This window comes from Cyprinus carpio, chromosome B16, assembly GCF_018340385.1.
Source record: "Cyprinus carpio isolate SPL01 chromosome B16, ASM1834038v1, whole genome shotgun sequence".
NCBI classification, from domain to species: domain Eukaryota; kingdom Metazoa; phylum Chordata; class Actinopteri; order Cypriniformes; family Cyprinidae; genus Cyprinus; species Cyprinus carpio.
Genome location: NC_056612.1, coordinates 20,815,319 through 20,829,678, shown reverse-complemented (window position 1 = coordinate 20,829,678; position 14,360 = coordinate 20,815,319). Strand labels below are relative to the sequence as shown.

The window sequence follows — 14,360 nt, the reverse complement described above, 5'->3', positions numbered from 1 at the left end:
TGTTTTAAAAACAAATTAAAAATATTAATTAATTAATTAATTAATAGTGGTACTATTTCAGTAAAATATAGATCAGTGTACAGAATTCCATTTACAAATGAATTAATTAAAAATTACCAAAAAAAACTTCACTGCAAGACTTTAATTGTAAAAGGTTCTGGAGATGCAAGGATCCTAGATTCAAATCCCAATAAGACTGTTGTCAGGTCATCTCGGCATCTTTCCAGGTGGGTGAGCCAAAAACCAAGTCCTACAGGGTTTCTTATTATTATCCTAAAAACACCTTGTTATTCAAGCTACTGCGGCCAAATCAGAGTCAAAATGTGTAGTGTTTTTAGACTGACCTCTACAAGGGCAGTGCTGTAGCCTTTTTTATATGATCACCCATCTTCCCTGCCTCGTGCCCTTCCATTTGTGTCCCATCTTCGATGTCAATCATCTTTCCATTAGTATTCATTTATCTCTTTATAGCTTACTCCCTCTTAGCCTCAGGGAGGTCTCGCTCCCATCTTCTTCCCATTGTTTTTATCTGCCCACATCGACATGCTTGGCAACCTGCCACTCCGCCACATCTCTCTCTCACCAATACACACACTAAAAGTCCATCAATTAATGGTCTGGTGGCACAGGGACATACAAACACGGACTGATACACTCCCACCATATAAAGGAATATAATTGGCATGTGTCATCCATACACTTTATTTATTTATTTTGCTGTGACTTCATTTCGCTATCTCGTGTTCACCAGCTTGATGCACTTTAATAGTTATTTGCCAAATGGCACAGATTATAGTATTCCTTTGATTACGCAGATGATGACGAGATTGTTCAAATGGCACCCTGGCCTGTTGCAAAGTGCAGTTTGATGAATAGAAATCACGTGTCGGATGAGCTCTCATTTGAATTAAATGATTGCAAAACATCCTTTTTGTCCCTAAAATTAGCTGCCATGTGAAAAAGATGTTTTCAGTCATTACTCTTTGATTCTCTAAAAGTTTTTAGATGATTGCTTTTGGGCAGCATACCTGGCTTCAGTCAAACTAATCAAACAGCCCCCTGTTGTTAAAGTTCGTTTTCTGACTTTGTGCTTTAATTGGGTGTGATTATATCATTACTTTAAGATAAAATTACTCATACCATGATATAAAATATTAGTCATACAACTAGTCATACAGCCTCTAATGTGCAGGGTAGAAGATATTTCCTGACACAGTTGGTCCTCAGTGATCATTGACTTTCTGTTTTTAGTAAAACATTGTCAATTGGGACACACAGGTACATTGAGGCTGATAGCTATTTTACATATTGTTGATTTGATGGCTAATTTGCAGGAATTTGTACAAACTAATTTGCACCTTCTCATCCGATCTGCTTTCACCTCACTGAGGGAGGGTTAGGTTTAGGATTGGTCCTTCATGCTTGCTTTTATTTCCTAAAAATCTTAAGTTTTTGTAACAATCACATTGTATGAATCCACACCAAATCTGCACAGATTCATAAAATGCACAGATTTTCTGATTGTTAAATGAAATGCTAAAAATAGCTATAAAAAGCCATTTAAAAAAATATTATTTTTATCTTTTTGCCATTAATTACAAACCTGCACCCACTTAAACTTGAAGTTATATAATGAAAACTGAAATCTTATGGACAATTCATTCCTCCTGTTGAACTGAGTTCTCTTAGCACCCCAAAACAATTCTATTGCCTGAAAGAACTTAATGGATAGAAATTGATTTGAAATGTTGTTTGTGGTCAATAAGATTTTAAGAAAATCTGTATATTAGAATGATTTCTGAAAAATCATGTGACACTGAAGACTGGAATAATGGTGAAATAAATGACAAAATAAATGGGATTCCTAACAGATATCTTACTTCACAAAAGATAGAGTTTCTTGACCCGAACCTGAGTAGAAACTTGTCAAGTTTGTCTCTCTAGCCCCCTACACTCAGTATATATATTCAAATACAAGGTACTGTATATTGCATAATTATAACAAGCCTACAACCACATTTCCTGTCTCTGCATAAGCACACATCAGACATGCAATATGATGATGCACTCAAGATTCATTATATGAGACTACATGTAAGAGTGATCAAACATGGCTTCTGCTGTGGGTTTGATGGAGACCCGTTTCAACACAGTGTAAATCGAGTGTGCAGAGCAATTTAAAAAGTGCCTTCTCGTGCAGGCTGACACTGCAGAGAGAGGATAAAATATAAAGCGGACCCTGGAGCGCTTGGCAATGCTGTGATAGAAGTGTCAAACATGCTTATAAGAGAGTTTTTACTGCCTCTCTAGCCCCCGCAGTCAATGCAGACAGACACTAAAGGATCCACCAGCTTGTGTTCCTATTGTGCCTCAGTGGGACTCGGCTGTCAATTCATCAGAGATATAAATATACGTTCACAAAAGTGCAACAAGAAGTGGCCTCTGCTCACTCTTCTGTAGGCTCATCAGATGAAGGTGTAGCTGGTTGGAAATACATTAGGACATTGAGTGCACAACGTACGTCTTTCAGGCACGTGCAGAGGTGGGGTGCGGTGGGTGCTTGAGCACCTGCCCCTTTTCCCCTTGATTAGTCTAGTGATGTTTTGTTTAGTAGATTTGTTTTTTTTTTTTTTTAGTTAAGGTTATTATTGTTATTGTTTTTTTTTTGTAATTATTAGTAATTTTGTTGAGTTTTGATTTAGTCGTAATAAAATGATCCACATGATGACCTTTCAGCTGACGATCTCATCCAGGATGATCCCTCACGTTCAGACACCTTTAGTAATTTAGCGCACTACCAGGATGCCTTTAATAACGTACACGGCTGCCGATAAGTGGAGTTCTCAGCGGAGCTGTGTGCTTGTATACTTATATTATTGAATTAATATTATTTTACGAGAACGGTGTGAAGAGAGCATGCACAGCTGTTGATTATATATTTTTATATATATATAGTGTGTAGCCTGTAGAAGTAACATTAGCTGCAGCGAGAGGCTATAATATTTTTGTTCAATGTTTTCCTAATGACAATTTTATGATTGGTTTATAAAAGCTACTACGAACACCTTTTTCCCATTTTTTAATCAGAGAATAAGGCAGGAAATATATTTTAATAGTTTCTATACTAAATGATATGTCAATCAGTACTGCATTTTTCATATAGTTTATATATTTATTACCTGGAGATAACTTGAAAAACACACATAAACCATTTATTTTCAGAATCGTGTGTTTATTGTCTTCACATTTCATCACCTTGTCCATATTAGGGACTTCCTGCACGTCACAAGTTATTGAGTCTGTTTTTGACTTTCTGCAAGAGAGCGCCCTCTGGCTTCAAGTATGAATGAAACCTGCACTGCATGAGAGTGTTTAGCTCTCCTGATATTTCACATCTCCTCATTTTGGATACATATGCTATTGATAGTATAGACTATGGATACTGTCTCTTTTAATTTAAATCTAGATTTAAATCTAGAAACTTCTATGTGAAAACACCTGCCCAAATAAAGTGCAGGGGACAAATTTACATTTTATAAAAAATAAATATTTATTAAATATTAAAAATGCAGCTAACATAGTTCTACACAAATTAATATAAACAAAGGTGCTTGTTCTCTTTTGTTCTTGCTGTTTGATTAAATTTTAAAGCATTACGGGGTGTCTTGCCTTTTTTTATATTATCTGACTAAAAACAATTCATACTTTGAACTATTATTATTACAGTATTTATTTATTTTTTTTTAAATGTAGAGTGCGTTAAAAATAAATATCACAACACTGGTAAAACAGGCTTATACTGATTTCCTCATCCTCTGAATTATACTTATCAATCCTGCTTTTATTATCATTATCATTAAAAAAAATAATAAATTCAAAACAAGATTAAAATAGAATTCTATTTTAAATAAGACAGAAATATTTTTTCTACAACAACAGTAGTGTTTACAACAGCAAAACCACCCTGTAAACTCAATAATAATAATAATAATAATATCAATAATATAATTCCGTTTCTAAGTTTCTTTTTAACATTTAAACTTAAAATGGTCTTTTCTGTTCTGTGTTTCTTTTTCAAACCTGCGTCTAGCCTTTTTCTGCTGTATCAATTCAGAAGCAACCATTTCGATACACATATCAGCAAGGAGCACAGCCCTATTTAAAGCTGTGTTCCATGTGCCCCTTTTATACTTTGAGCACCTGCCTCTCCAAAGGTCTCTACACGGCCCTGGTCTTCCTAATATCACTTCATTACCATTGCAACCAACTTTTCAACTCCACAGTGATCTAAACAATTTTTTATATTCCTTGCTAACTGAGTGTCCTCCAGCTGTTTCAAATGATGGAGAAGCAGTAACATCTGCACCCTTTTTAAGCATGATTCATATTCAATGCATAATGGTTGTAGTTCTTGATTGATTAGTTTAAATTAATAATGAGTTCAAAAAGTGTTGAAAAGTGTCCAGCAATTATTTTTTTACACATGTGATTGTGATTTAGTAAGGAATGCACATACAAAGTACACAAATAAAGATCAATGAATAGATCTATAAAATGTATAGGTTTCTATAAACGTGTGCATTTTTGGACATAAAATGTCAAACAGATTTTTTTCACTAGACCCTTTTCAAACAGTCCTGTATAATAATGTTAACTTCCGATATAATATAATTGCTGTATCTTTGCCGTTGTGAAATATATTCCAAATATTGAATTTTGAGTCCTAGACTTTTTAAATGATTTGTAATTTATAATAATATATTTCACAATTAAAACATGAATTAAATGTATTTTAAAGAGATAGAGCAAGGCTGTATAATAAAGTGCGCTAGGAAGCCTGACGCATTTACCACAAACCATAGCACTCAAAAAAATTGTTACCTAATTTCCATTATTTCATTAGTGAGTTGACAACTAAAACAATGCAGACAGCACACACAAACAATAGGCCTACTGTTAGTGGCAGCAGTTCTTTTTTAGTGAATTCGCCCCATAGTTTGTATTCCACCAAGTCGTTCAGTCAGGCTCAGTTGGTTAACTTCAGGTCACACTCAGCACGGAATGGAAGAAACTGATCTTTATACTCAGTTCAGCTCTGGATAGCTTATAGCACCCAGAGGCAGGGGGAACTAATACAGTGTGACCCTAAAGTCGTGTATACATACACCAGAGGAATTAAAGAAACTACCCAAGAGCGAGAGCGACCGCGTTGCCAGGGAGATTAGCCCAGCAAGCTTTTATATGCGCATCAATGTAAGCAGGAAGATGGCAAAATAAATAAATAAAAGCAGTAAAATGGAACATTATTTGGTGTTAAATCTGTAGAAATGAAATGCTAATGCCTGCTCTTTTATTCATTTTTTATTCATACCTTCCTCTTAAAGCTGAGCTTGTTTGCCATGCTGGGATCATTTAAAAGTCTAATTTATTTGTAATGAAGTCAGGAAGCTTTGATATGACACTGTGAGTTGGAATGAAGGAACAGTGACGAGAAAAGCCACATTTCTGTATTACATGCAATGTGTACAGGAAAATAAACATCATGTCCGCTGCCCACCTCAAGGCACATGCTAAACCTATTCATCTGTGGTAAAATATGGTGAAAGTAAAGGCAAATAATGCAATATGCTTGACGTGAAATCTATATGCCAATATATCAGGGACACTCACATTTTGAATAGTTTGTTTAGTTTGAATTATACATTAGCTGGACCTGCTTGGGGAAAAATGCTATTGAAACATAATCTTGACAAAAATTTGTCACTTTAAAGCTAAATTCTAGAGTTGCACTGAAAATAGCTGCCTGTGGGTTTTCCAAAATGGCCATGAGTGAACTGACTTTAAAGGGACTTTGGACATAATCTGTGAGTAGAAACTGTACTTTCCACCTGCAGAAATTCTTTGAGAAAAAAAATCTCAAAGCACAGATCACCTGTAGGCTATTGCATGCCATATTTGCTTTTCTGTAGGGAAGAAGAAATGTGCTTTCTCTCTTTTCAGTCGGCACATTATGTGTTTTAATTTCACAGTTGTCGTGTTTTGAATTGAATCAGAGCTGTTAGAATTAAGATGAATGCTTTTTGATAATTCATAATCCGGAACTAAGACTGGGCAACAGGGCAGAACGCATCTGTCATGTAGGCTTCACATATTTAACCACTTCCTCTTAGGTAGGGTGAAAAATTGCAGAAGAAAACATAGCTCTCAAACTAAGAGCCCACATACTCTGAACAGACTCCGTACGCACGAAGTAAGTCCCAAAATATCCACAGCCTCCTCAAGACATTCCACACCCACGTTCTGCTGACTCATTCAGGTAAATTAACATGAATACCGCTTAATCGAGAATGCTATTTTCACTGTTATTCTTTTCTTTAAACACCTCAGCACAGGTTTCAAAAACTGTAAATGAGATACAAGTGTTTTATTCACCTAGAAATTTAGAAGAGGTGTCTATGTTCCTGTTTAAGTTGAAAAAAAAAAAAAGATTTTGTCTGGATATGTAACAATACCAACAGGAGAAACAGGTACAAGATATTATTTTCATGCCAAAAAAAAAAAAAAATAGGTGATAGAAAAGGAGGGAAAAGATTGCTGAAAATGTCCAGCGCTTTTAAAACAAGTGTTTTAAAGTCAACAAAAAACAGCATTCACTAACATATTTCAGATTGAAACATCCAATTAAATCATGAAAAATTAGGTATGCTTAATATATAGGTGTAGTATCAATTATCGGATTATTTTTGAATTTTTTAATCTATCGTAATCATCAGTGTTGGATTAATATCAGCCAGTAGTGTATATTAATTGTTGATCAGCTTTTTTTTTTCATTTAAATTAGCTGCTTACAAGCTAATTTTACTTTAAAAACACTAAAAATGTAATAACATTTAGCAGTTCTCAGAATATCAATTTTTCATTATGAAAAATATCAGTTTTTCATACTGTACATTATAATGTTTTTTTAAATTAAGTTTTTAGCATTTTAAATGGTTTTAGTTTTTAGTGTTTATGTTATTTTTATTTAGACAAAATAATATGTCATTTTAATATTGTGTCATTTGTTGGTAAATGGTTTTGGCAAAAATTTTAATATCGGGACATTCCTTAGTTGACTTTTTTTAGGAATTAATTAGGTCATGTGTCTTTAGTCAATATGTGGTTGTGCATTAAGGAAGTAAAAATGGCAAATTAAAATGATTTCATATTTCAGTCATTATTTTCCAGCTGTTTTGAATTGCTTTCATTCTCCATGCAGACTTTATCCAATGATGACGAATCATTTTAGCCTTTTGATTGCCATCTTGGTCATCGCCATTAAAACATTAAACACTGAAGAAGAGCTGAAGGAGACTGGGTTTGGATATCCACCTCCCCGACACGGACTTGCCTTAATAAAGTGGTATGTGAAAACATGCATTGACAATAACATGGTGGCTCTCTGTGACCCTGTGGCTGGACAGTTTGGGTTCCATGAGTTCCATAACAGCGGGTTCGTGCTCCCTCCGCTGAAGGACAAACACACGTATATGTACTTCACCATAGGAAACCTTCACTACCCACACTCTGAGGATCTTCCCTATGAAGTAAGGAAGTACTATGATCCACATAACCAAATAAGCAACATGGACAGGGTCATTGTGAAGCTCAACAGGAACACGAACAAAATCGAGGAGATCTACATATCAGAGCACTATAATCCTCAAAGAACTTTTCAGTTAGGAGCCTCTCTCATCAGTGACTTAAGACAGTACCAGAGCTCTCAAAACAAGATCTTCTATTATTAAAAGATTTCCCCACAGCTGTGCCTTTTGCACTTTCAGTTTACAAGATATTTTAACTTTCACTTCTGAGTTTTTCTTCTGTACAGCCCACTTTATTTCACTTCTCTTTTTTATTCTCTCCATCACATGCCATAAAAGGTTTAATGTTTTCCATGAAGTTGAATGTGGACTTTAGACCTGGGTAGGTTTACAGTTTACAGCAATGTGATTAACGTTTGCCTACCTTTGGTCATATCAAATATAAAGATGGGCTTTAAAGGTGAAGTGTGTAATTTTTCTTTGTTAAACATTTTTTTCTATCCCAGCTCATGCAGCCTGATCTCATTAGTATTCATAGGTATTTGTATAGCATTTGCATTTGCATTTCTTTATATTTGAATATACACTGAAAACACAATACATACAAACTGACACCATCTTAAACATCCAAATTTGCAATTGCACAGCTTAAAAAAAATCTTTAAAACTCCTTTACATTATATTTTATAATATAAAGTTACATATTATATTATGATATATATTTCTGAGCCCTTAAACCTACCCCTATCCTGATTACTTCTCATATAAAAAAATATGTATAGGCGATAGCAAAATTTTGGTACAGTTTTGCAGAGCAAAAGGTCCATAGTGTTAACTTTCTGTTGGTAAGCGTGGCAAATTTGTTTGACCAACTTGATGCCATTGCAAAATCTGTGTGGGGAAATATTTCGCCTCAACAGGAAATTCCCAATTGCATGGATTCCTATTAAAATTACTGGTATGATCCATGGCAATAATCGTACCTCAGAAGCACCAATACCTATTAAACAAACAAAATCACATTGCAGAACACAAAAACAACTGTAAGTATTTTTGGTTGATCTTCCCAGAAATCATAGACAACAACCAGCCCAACAGCAACACTAGCTCAATCAGTGATTTGAATTTGTCCAACCAATAGTATTCAGTATTCAGGAAACATTTAAATATCTTAAACATTAGTAAATTCATTTGGTGCTGGTAATCGTGGGAAAATTATACATTTCACCTTTAATTCTAATGTAATTCAGATAATTAAAATCACTCACTGAAGAAAAGGTTACATTCATTAATTCTGCTTTAATTAATGCAAATGCAAGACAATTTCACTTCTCCAAATCAAAAAAAAAAGGAAGACTTCTGACAATAAACTCTGTGTTTCTGTGGCTACCACTGGTAGAGCATTGCATTAGCAGCACTAAAGGTCATGGGTTCAATTCCTAGGGAACACACCTACTTTAAAAAAATAAAAATGTATAGCCTGAATGCACTTTAAAAAGCATCTGCTAAATGTAAACAGTTATACAGTATTTTTTTGCATAATGTAAACATCTGCCTGTGTATATGGATATGCAAAAGCAACAGATAGTGACAGATAATGGGTAATGCTTACTAATGGACAGATGAAAGTGTTCATTGTGACGTTTTATGTAAATGCATCCAGTCTGAGAATATTAAAGAATGTCGCAACACATTTAAAAAAAAAAATGCTTCAAGTTTCTCATAAGTGTTCCATTAGTTGTTTAAATTTAGTAGGAGGAAACACTGTCTCAGCCTCACTCAGTTCAAGAACTAATGTACGACACATTCACTATAGAGGTATGAATGGACAGTGGATTTCAATCATGGGACAAAAATGTGAATATGTCAAGAGTGGACACTACAATAGTTTTAAAAACAAAGATTTGGGTGAAACTTTTGGTCTCTGAACAGCAACGCTGCCACCAAAACCCACAACTGTTTGAGACATACAAACAGAGAATACAGTACATATTGCTAAATGTCTTCAGTGTCAAAGATAGCTCATCAATGTCTAATGTGTCTAATTCAATGAGATGCGAAGATCATAGACTTAGATCTAGCATTTCACTCAGTATGTCCAGGGCAAAAAGATGACATTTTTTGGCTTTTTTCCACCACCAAATTTTTCTGTGCAGCTATAGGGGGAAAGTCAGGAGTACTGTACTTTGACAGAATTCTAAAGCAGAAGAAAGAACAGATGTCTTGGGATGATTAATGTGCCTCTCCTCCTCTCCTCTGAAGAGCAGTGCGTCTGTGCCTCTTGCACCCTCCTCTCCAGAGTTACTGTGCAGAGTCCCTCCCGGAGTCAGGGCCACCCTCCAGCTCATGCGTCTCGCAGCCCATCTCACTCTTAACCGAGGGATATTGGGACAGTGAGCTGCAAAGTGCCGGTCAGGAGACACGATAATGTGCCATCTGAACATCCAGCATCGAGGGCAGGATAGCTCACTGGAGAAGGGCCTCTGAGAGATGAAGTGATTCTGTGAAGATAATGAGCAATTGAATATTGCAGTTCTATTTTCTCATAGTAGGCTGTGTTTTGACAAAGTGTTGACACCTTTGAGATAGATACACTTGGTGATAAATGGGCTTTGGTCGGTAAAGGAGGAGTTTGGAGGGCAGGTTTGTATGCTCAGTGGATTACACCTAAATCCCATAGATAGAGGAGGGCAGAAAAATGAACAGAAGCCAAGTGTGACTGTTTTTAGTGGTGAGGGTTGTTACAGCTGAAAACACTTGCATAGAGCAATCCTGACCCCTTCTGGAATATGTTGGATGTGCAGTTTTCCCACGCAAGCAGACTAAATAAAGGCTGCACCTACACATTCATACTTCTGTGCTATAAAATCAGAATCTGAAAACAGCACGTCTAAAATGACAGTATAAATAAAACAGTAGGTAAAAAGTGCTCAGTTAACCTACAGTAAAATTTCTGATGAAATTACAAAGTGTGCATCCTGTGGTCGCTTTTCTATCGCATGTGGCCATGGGAGAGGATTGGTGAATGGCAGCTATCAAATTAATGTTGGAAGGTCGCATGAGGATGACAAGATTATGAACATATATTATGAATATATAGAATGTACGCATTACATTTACACTACTCACATGCTATCAACATACCTTTTTAAAAGTAATAAAGTAATTACAATTAAAAGAAGTAGTATGCAATTTTGAACACATCCAAAGTGTTTTTGGCCAATGTTTTTTTGTTTGTTTTTTTCCTTCTTCACACCAGTTTGGTTTCAGCTGGCCATCCAGCCTGGTCATAGCTGGTCAGCAGGCTGGTTTTAGAGGGGTTTTGGCCACTTCCTTAGCTGGTCAGGCTGGTCTTAGCTGGTCAGGCTTGGAGACCAGTTATAACCAGCTTCACCAGCATACCCAGGTTTTTTGTGCTTTGTTTGCTGCATACGTGTGGATTATTGTGCAATAACCACCAAAGAGGAGAGGAAGAGGAAACAAAAAACATAACCATATGTGACAGGGGCTCTGTAAAATTTAACAGGCATTTATACAGTTTCTTGTGTAAAGACCCAGTTTACACTGTGAAAAATTAGCAAAATATCTGAAATATTATTTGAAATGTATTTAGTTTCTATTAAGTTCATTACATTATTACGTTGTATCCTACTCATTATAGTATTTTTTTCTTTCTTTCTTTTTATTAATTCATTTATTTATTTACTCATATATTTACTTATCCTTAATTCGTTTATTTTATGTAACCTTATTTATTTATTTATTTACACTGTTTTTCTCTAAACTTTTCCTTAGACCCCCTAACCCTCTCTTGTGTCCCTTGGGGTCCCTGGACCACTGTTTGAAAAGATTGCCCTAGATAACCGCTCTTTAAATTGTAACCATTTGACCATGGTAGAAAGCTGGTATTAAATATTGATGCTTAAATTTTGTATTACATAGAAATGCAATAGCAAGTGCTCTTAAACACGACTTCAAACATCTCTGGATATTAAAAGTTAAAGTTCTCCCAGCCCAGTCCTCATAATCCTCCATTTATTCTCCCAAAACACCTGGTTTTCATCAACAGATGTTATGGCAGGTCAACAAAATTGAACAGAAGGGCCTGAAACTTACTGAAACTTAGATCATGAATCACACTTATATAATATGAGTCTATTCAGGCAGGAATTACAGTGAAGAACCTCTACAAGTGTGTGTGTGTGTGTGTGTGTGTGTGTGTGTGTGTGTGTGTGTGTGTGTGTGTGTGTGTGTGTGTGTGTGTGTGTGTGTGTGTGTGTGTGTGTCCGCACCACAGACCACCGTGTCACGTCAGGAGCAGACTCACACGTCTCAATAGCCAACGTCCCCACTCATACCATCATAAACAGCTTCTTCCCCTCCTCTCTGTGGCAGAAATGAGCCTGAGGCAACGAGCCCAGAAAGCTGATGATGAAGCGGGCTGCCAGACTTGAGTGTCCCCCGCCAAAGCGTTTCAGGAGGCAGTAGTAATTGATCGGCCAGGAGAAGAGCAAGAGTGAAGAGATGATGTCTGAGAGACTGCCAGCCTTAGTGTCTAATGGGCCTCATCTCTTCTCACACGTGCAGGCTCATTTTTCTTCACCACTTCTCTATCTATCTAAACCACATTTAAGGGGGAATCTATATTTATATCCTTCTTTTCTTTAAACTTGAGACTGGATAGTGGACACGAAATTGACTATGAATTATTATTTTTCAGATTTTTTTTTTTTTTTTTCATTTTTTTATATAAATGTAATAAATAAATAAATATTCACATTATGACTGAACAACAAATAGATAGCAGTGTTATTTTAGTATCATTGAGATACTATAATAGTTGTAATTAATATTTTGAAGCAGTTTTTAATTTCATGTTTTATGTTTTTCATTTTGTTGTGTTTTTGCCATTTTTAGTATTTTTTTATATACGTTTATTTTTTATATTTTTTATTTTAGTTAAAGTTGAAACTAAATTAAAATAAATATTGCAATATATAAAGTTTTTATAGATTTTATTTTAATTCAGTAAATGTTTTATTTCATGTTATTTTATTTATTTATTTAATGTTTTATGTTTTAGTTTCAGTTTGTTTTGTAGTGGTAATATTTTGGCTGTTTTTGTTACAATTATATCTCTGTAAACAATTCAGTATATCAGGACAGCAAAGTTCATGTACCTTGCTAGAAGGGCAGCACTACATATCGCTATAGAATCTAAAGAATTGGTTATCAATCCGACGGATGTATTAAAGTTACCTGACTAATTAATTTCAGAGCCATTGCAATCTCCAAAATAACTGAGCCTGATGAAATACACTCCATGTGGCTTTTAAATGTATATGTGTTTGCAGAAGGACAGTCAATGTCAGTGTACTATATGACGCTGAAATACAACTGAAGGTCATTCCAATTATCTGTAATGGACCCCCCCCCCCTTTGCAAGATGCCCACCCCACCAAAATATTAACAGGCCCTGCATGAATATGAATAACAGTGAGGGTGGGGTGGACAGGGTGATCCTGTCCGGCTCCTATCAGCGAGCACACCAGCATCTCAATGTCAAGTCGACGGGAGAGGACACTGCCTTCATTAAGGTATAAGGTGCGTTTGGTGGACAATGGGGGTGCATTTACATGAGAAACGAGGGAGGAGGGAAGCATTCACATCCTAATCACTCATTCAGTTATCTCACTCAGACAGAGCCAGATAGAGCTCTGATGACACCAGGGTCACGATTAGAATGCGTTAAGCATTCATTTAGAAAAATCGGAGACAAAGATGAGCATGAACCATGCTCTTAGATGTTAGTTTTTCTGTTTTCCCGGCAGTGATTTTGCTGATTGTCCCATTCGGGCACCCATCAGGGGGCTAATGCAATAGAAATGACAAGGCAAATGATGTTCGATGAATGAGGGAATTTTATGATTTCACTCACTTAAGGTTCATTCATACAGCATATGCTCGATTATGAAATTATATTTCAGATAGTAGCAGAAGCAGCAGCTGCAACTGTGTATATTGTTGGGGAGACTATTATTTGCTGTCTGCAAATGTTGTAGCTCAATATTTGTATGCAAGACTTGAAAAGGTAAGAGTGGCTGATTTGTGCAGCAATACTGCCCCTGGAGGTGACTCATGGTCAGTACAGGACACGGTGTCAGAAGAGGGCTTGAATAGTAAGTGGTTTTTGAATCTGTTGATTAATGTTATGGTCGTGGAAGTTTTATTAAAAAAGAAGGGTGGTGTTTGATCATCTGTTATCCAGAAGTGATAACATACTGATGAAATGTATTCCATGTAGTTTTTAAAGCTATGAGATTGTTAAAGATTAGTCAATTATTATTATTTTTAATATATATATATATATATATATATATATATATATATATATATTTATTTTTAATATATTATAAATGAATAACATATTAACATTTATAAATATATGTTTTAAAATAGTTTTAAAAGTTGTTTTTTCTATCACTCCACTCTCTGCTATCACAAAGTCATTTGTCAAGTGGTACAATAGATACTGTACCACTGGATAGGTTAAAATAGCTGGGTAGAACTGCAAATGCAATGCAAGGGGCATGAACAGATAAAATATCCAGAATTATAAATAATTAAAAAAAAAAAAAAAAAACGGTAAATTTGTGACATTATGCACGTGTACATGTAATGATTACTATAAATTATAAAAATGAAAAGTTGACTTGTACTATGTGCATTTATACAACACAAAAAACAATTTATTTATTATTTTGAAATATATATATT

General features: G+C 35.3%; 1 protein-coding gene across 1 annotated transcript; it reads left to right on the top strand.

Annotated features, from left to right (window-relative positions):
* The first annotated feature begins 6,163 nt into the window (after positions 1 to 6,163).
* Positions 6,164 to 8,048, top strand: si:ch211-198c19.1 (uncharacterized protein LOC100151013 homolog). Its single transcript, XM_042741452.1, has 2 exons — positions 6,164 to 6,316; positions 7,259 to 8,048. Exon 2 carries the CDS (start codon positions 7,269 to 7,271, stop codon positions 7,785 to 7,787), a length of 519 nt encoding a protein of 172 aa, XP_042597386.1. The 5' UTR covers positions 6,164 to 6,316; positions 7,259 to 7,268; the 3' UTR covers positions 7,788 to 8,048.
* Positions 8,049 to 14,360: the final 6,312 nt, after the last annotated feature.

Coding starts and splice junctions, on each gene's coding strand:
- si:ch211-198c19.1 (XM_042741452.1), top strand. CDS start 7,269: ATGATGACGAATCATTTTAGCCTTTTGATTGCCATCTTGGTCATCGCC.